Below are 6,058 nucleotides of genomic sequence, written 5' to 3'. Positions count from 1 at the left end.
GGCCCTATAGCTTTTTACAAACCAGCTGAGAAAATAGCGCCGCGGGAGAAAGCCGACGGTTCCGAGAAAAGAAAATGGAGGAGACAGTGAGAGAGTTCAGTATGTTTTCACTGCTTACATAGTAGAGACGTATAGACGGATGAACGGCTTCAATCTATATGGACATCTTTGTGATTATATCAGCCTATATCAATAGATGTGTCCTCTTATTCACTACAACATGAAGCCTGTGTTCACTGTAATAATAAACTAATAGCAACATTTGAGTAGCATGTGTAATTGTTTTCTGACCACTATCCTGACTGATTCAGTAATTGCTGTTTATGCAGGCATGGTGAAACACAGCAGGGATCCAAATGAACCATGTTTGAACCACACAACCCCTTAAACAGCCAATTAACATCATTATCCTGATGATCGCTGGGAAAACAATCACTTATGTGAACCACTGCATTCCCTAAAACAAATGTCTGCTTCTTAACAAAACTCACACTTTCTGAATCCCTCCTTATAGGGAGGCAGTGAGATAATGTAAACATTGAAACAGCGTGAATAAGCCAGGATAATGTCATGGTGATTTGACGCGCTGAACTACCCCAGTAGAAGCATTGTTGGTGGTGGAAATGCTAAGCAAACATGCCAGTTTTAATCCTGCTGTCTTGCCAAGACATTGACGTTCCATGAGTAGAATAATCAAGGAATACTTTCTGTTTGGAAAACTCCCTGCAAAGCTGTGTGTGGTCAGTATGGGCAGCTGTGAAAGATGTGGATGTTGTCAACCCCTTTACCTTGCCACGTAAGACCCCCTACATCACTGCATATCAACCACACCAAATACACAAAATTAGATAAAATACTCAAAAACACATATACTCTGCCAACAGGGCTACTGTCATGCAAACGGTAGTCTTAAGTACAGACAGTATCGTTTTCAAGGCTACTCTGTGGAAGTCTGTCCAGAGCAGGCCAAGGTCCAGTCAGAGCACTGAGACTTTGGGACTTCCATCAGGCTCTGATTCACATCCCTCTCTCTCTCACTCTCTCTCTCTCTCTCTCTCTCACACACACACACACACACACACACACACACACACACACACACACACACACACACACACACACACACACACACACACACACACACACACACACACACACACACACACACACACACACACACACACACACACACACACACACACACACACACACACACACACACACACTCTACATCCCTATCTGGCAGAGCCAGTCTGTTTACCTGGATCTCTGTAGTCCTGGTCGTCCCTGGAGACCCCGTCTGATCCTGATCTGATCACCACTTTATTCTTGTTTTGTGGGATCAACACAGGGATTTATCAACACAATAACATGTGGCTGTGGTGTGTTCGGGTGGGGGTTTGGGGTGGGTGTGTTCCCTGTCTGTGTGTGTTTATGTGAGTATCTGTGGCTTGACACTCCCTCCCCTCCGTCCTGTCCCTCCCTGCCCTCTCCTCCACTCCCTTCCATTGGGGGGGCAAATGTCGAGCGAGTGAGCCCCGAACCAGGCTTGGCCGGTCGCTACGGAAACAATGGCGACGGCAGCGCGGTGACAGCGGGAGACAGGAAGAGACAAGAACAGGCACAAACACAGGAACCTTCCATTCTGCCACCGAGTCTGAGACAGACCTGAGACCTGAGACCTGGAGTTGCGTTCCAAATGCCACCCTGTTCTCTGTAGGGCCCTTAAGGCTCTGGTCAAAAGTAATGCACTATGTAGGAAATAGGGTGTCATTTGGGAATCAGAGTGGTTCAGTATAATAATATGCACTAATATGACAAAAGTAGTGACACACACAATCAGGGATTATTCACTAGTCCTGGGGGAGGCAGCATGGAGCGCCACAGAGTCCTGCGGTATGATATAGAGAGATATATTTAGGTATGTGTGTGTGTGTGTGTGTGTGTGTGTGTGTGTGTGTTCACCTTCACCTCATATGGCATGGAGGTTTTTGGCAGGCCTGGGAATCAAGATATGTTCAGCCTATATATATAATCACGGATTTTAATACATAATGTATATTTTTATGTCAAATAAAAAAACATAGAGACATTATAATTTATGGGTTCGTATTCATCTTCTACTTAATTCAGCTCCAGAATGGCTTTTAAAGAGATATTAAAGACGTACATGAATCATTGCTGTATAGCCCTTCTATGGCTAAACTCCTGAGACTTGAGTAATTCATGGGTAGGATATTGAAAAAGGGAGACCGGGCCCATATTGCAAGACGCTTGGTATGCAGCCTGTGTGTCTGAAGAGATGCACGACTCCCCCTGTAATACTACTGTTTCTGTATTCATGGGATATTTGTTCATATGGATTACGCTGCCTTCTGTTAAATTTTTTGTTTCTGAATAACACGTTCCGCTTCACTCTAGTTGATTCCCACATTATAGCATAATACTCTACATCTACAACAGCCTTCACTACAGCCCATGTACTCCACACAATAGGTCTGCCAGAAGGCATCGTGATTAGACCGTCAACCTGCCAGCTTCAGAAACACACCATCAGTCTCTTCCTGTCCCACTCATTGTGCTGTAGGCTGGTGTGTATTGTATTGTACTGTAATCAAGGTATTCATTCTAGGAATCCCTATGGGCCAGTTCTCTTATATTTACACATATAGATGACGTCGTTAAGCAGCAGGTAGGTAGTTAGGGGGGTATAACTTGGCATCTTCACTACAGCCAACGGCGATTCAATTGTGACATGTTAATAATTGTAGGCCTCCTTGAGGGAAATCCTAAAGATCCCCGATGGTTTAATCATTCAGCGGTAGATACTGTAGATATGTACCTTGGCATTAATCCTCCCCCTTTCCCACTGCGACTTCCCTATGTGGTATAGTTGCACGTTGAAGGAACTATGGCATCAGCTTTGAGGGAAATCACCCCCCATAGAGCTTCAATTCAATACAACTGTATTTATCCCCTCGGGAGTAACAGAGCGTCTAACAGAGACCTGCGGTCTGAGGAGTGGCGCCAAGGTGAACAAAGGTAAACAAACAACCAATCAGACGTCTCCGTAAACCCTACCACCAATCCGCTACCTGTCTTGATGAGGGGACCGGATGGTCCAACTCCGAACAACGCCATTCAGGAACTATTTGGGAATTGGGAATGAGGACCGTTTAGGTTTATGAGCGGAATGATCTTCCTCTCCCTCCATCCTGTATTGGCGAGGTTGGGTCTCAGCCTCACAAAGAGAGGCGACTGGGCTGGGAAGGGAGCGGTGAGAGGGACCGGGCGCATTCCTTTCAGCTGGGAACCCCCTGCTGTGAGAGAGGGTCTGCTCCAAAGGAATTCAAATGTACAGCAGCGTCCCCCAGACTCCAGTGGCCTCCAGGTTTTTCCTCCTGCGTCCCAAATAGCACCCTATTCCCTATGTAGTGCACTACTTTTGACCAGGGTCCATAGGGAATGGAGTGCCATTTGGGACACACACTCCCTGTATGGTCTGTGAGAACGTCTGGGTTATTCAGGCTTGCCTAGTTGTGTTATGTTGTCTAAAGAGGGAAAGTACCGCACAGAAGGGTGGAGGTTTAAACGTATTGACTTGAGCTAATTCTGGGTTAAACACGTATCAGCTTCTGGCCCAGGTTATAGGCCACCCTGTTCCTGGAGTGCCACAGGTACTGCAGGATAATGTCCCAACTAGGCACCACACCTGACCAGCTGAGCTAATTGATCAGTTCAGTGATTGTCTAAATTCTACACTCCTGGTCTTCCAGGTCAGTTAAATCAAAAACATGAAGTTCCTGCAGCCCCCCAGGACCAGGGTTACCTACACCTGCTCTGGCCTATAGAACATGGTCTGATCGTAGGTTGTTTGTGTTGAAGTACTGTTGGGCCTTAGTCAGCCTACTCCAGACTGTACAGTTGATTAGCCATATATGGGTAAAGCATCGCCCGTGATGTATGTAGCTACTGTACACTTCAGTCCAAATAAGGTAGTCTCTTTTTTATAGCAAGGTCATTTTTCCTTATAAAATATGGACATCTTCTTTTCAGTCTTTTCTGAGTACAGTAATCTGCTGAGTACAGTAATGTGATGCAAAAATAGACTAAGATTTATCTGAGTCTCAGTGGGGTGGGTTCTCTGGTGAAAGTATGTTTGGGGAGAAATCTTGGTGTCAGTTCAAAGAAAGCAATATATGGCCTCTGAAAAATCTAATTAGGAGACATTTTAACCCTGGACACAATGGATGTTATGTAGTAATGCTGATCGGACCATTGTCTATTGTGTTGTCCCTCAAGCCTCTCCCTGTGTTATAGAGAAACATGCAATGTTCTCTGCCCTGACTGGAAGAAACATCCAGTGAACAAATGAATCGGCTGCTTCTTTTTGTTTTCAAGCAGATCCTCCAGTGAGGCGCTTTGTGTTCCCTTGGCTGGCGTTGCCACGGCGTCGGGAGTTGAGGGCCGCAAAAACAATGGATGAAACAGGGAATGGCGTGAAGAGTGTCCAAGAACCTGCCCTTTACGGAAATTCAGGGTCTTCCAAGGACGAGTTGTGTGTCTCCCTTCAGAATTACAGACTTGATTTTCTCTTTTGAACAAAACATTATTTTCTTTCTATTTCTTTGTTTTTTGGTCGTGACTCACTAGAATAGAGCCATGGGTCTAAGTTTGGCCTCAGAACAGACAGTATACGCCTAGGAAACTGATGGTAATGACGGTAGCCATTTTGTTTGAAAAGTTAAATCAAACTATGATCTGTCCTTATAAAAAACAGGAAGTCTCGGGGTTATCAGTACTAATGGTCGAGAGCACGGCTTGCTTTTCCATATTTGATGGATTCCTCTGTTTCTTTGTTTGTTTAAATGGTTTTGCTCGTTGTCATCACAAGGCCATTTGTTCAGGCTTTGTAGTTCGTTCAACTTCCTTTCTGTCCAAAGACTGATTGAACTTCATACCTTAATGTTTTAATCTTGGAACCAATATTTTCCGGGAATATTTCAAAAGAATACTGGTTGTTCATCCAACTTTTAACAAAGAATAATATTTTGTACTAATCGTTTATCCTCTGGTTGTTTCTCAATGGGTAAAGAAAACAGATTTTGACATCTAAAATAATAGATAAGTGTCCCACCATCTTACTTTATGGCTTATAAACTTAAGACAAAAGCTGCAACACAATACTAGCTGGACAGCTTTAGACTACGTTTTGAGATGGGATGCCTATCAGTACTGAGGAACGTTGCTAAATATCCTGTAGTATACATCATTAGGAGTCCATAGCTCTCTGAACTCCATGTTCAGAGCTAAGGGATCATAGATACAAACTGGGTCAGTACTTTGCAGACCTCGGCAGAATAGGATCCACCTCACGAGATCTACAGAACACACAGTAGAACCAGACTCACTGAACATATTGAAGTGAATTATGTACAACCCCCATTAAAACAAAGTAAGACGGATAGATGAATAGCCATTCTATGGATAAAACATATCTAAGGTATTAGAGCATTCTTACCATGGAGCACAGTCTATATATGACCTCATTCACATCAAATGCACCAGGAATTCACAGGACAACAGATGGAATTCTCATGCATTCTAGAGCCATTTGGATTTCTCCTGTCGCCACGGTAATGAGCTGTTGTTGATTCTACGGAACAGTGCAGAATTCCATCACGTACTATAGCCTACGCAGCGCTAAACAGAACATGGAATAACGACTTGTGTTCTTTTCCTCTTGTACATCTCATTCATTCCTTCTATTCATACACCTGTACATACTAACGAGGTGAGCCGGTGGCTGGAATACCGGACCGCTAAGAACAATTACACTGCATGCCGGCCTGATGTCTACACTTTCCTCCCTTTGTCAGTGCAGTCCTCCAGCGCGCCGCACACACAGAACGGACCCAGGCCTGCTTCCTGAATGCTGGAGTTAGGGCTGTTTCTAATTATAGCTCAGAGAGGAGCGAGACTGAGGCACACACACACACACACAGTATACACACACATACACTAGGCTATACACACACACACACAGTACACACACATA

At 44.5% G+C, this 6,058-nt stretch overlaps 1 protein-coding gene across 1 annotated transcript in view; it reads left to right on the top strand.

Moving 5' to 3' along the window:
* The window catches only part of LOC135559812 (trichohyalin-like), an 18,530-nt gene extending 14,163 nt beyond the window's left edge, over positions 1–4,367 (top strand). The window contains exon 4 of the mRNA XM_065000687.1: positions 4,321–4,367. Within this exon, the coding sequence (XP_064856759.1) occupies positions 4,321–4,367 (47 nt within the window). The remainder of the gene's footprint in view (positions 1–4,320) is intronic.
* The last annotated feature ends 1,691 nt before the right edge of the window (positions 4,368–6,058 follow it).

The sequence above is a fragment of the Oncorhynchus nerka genome, linkage group LG15 (assembly GCF_034236695.1).
Source record: "Oncorhynchus nerka isolate Pitt River linkage group LG15, Oner_Uvic_2.0, whole genome shotgun sequence".
Lineage (NCBI taxonomy): Eukaryota > Metazoa > Chordata > Actinopteri > Salmoniformes > Salmonidae > Oncorhynchus > Oncorhynchus nerka.
This window is presented reverse-complemented; position numbering and strand designations above follow the sequence as displayed.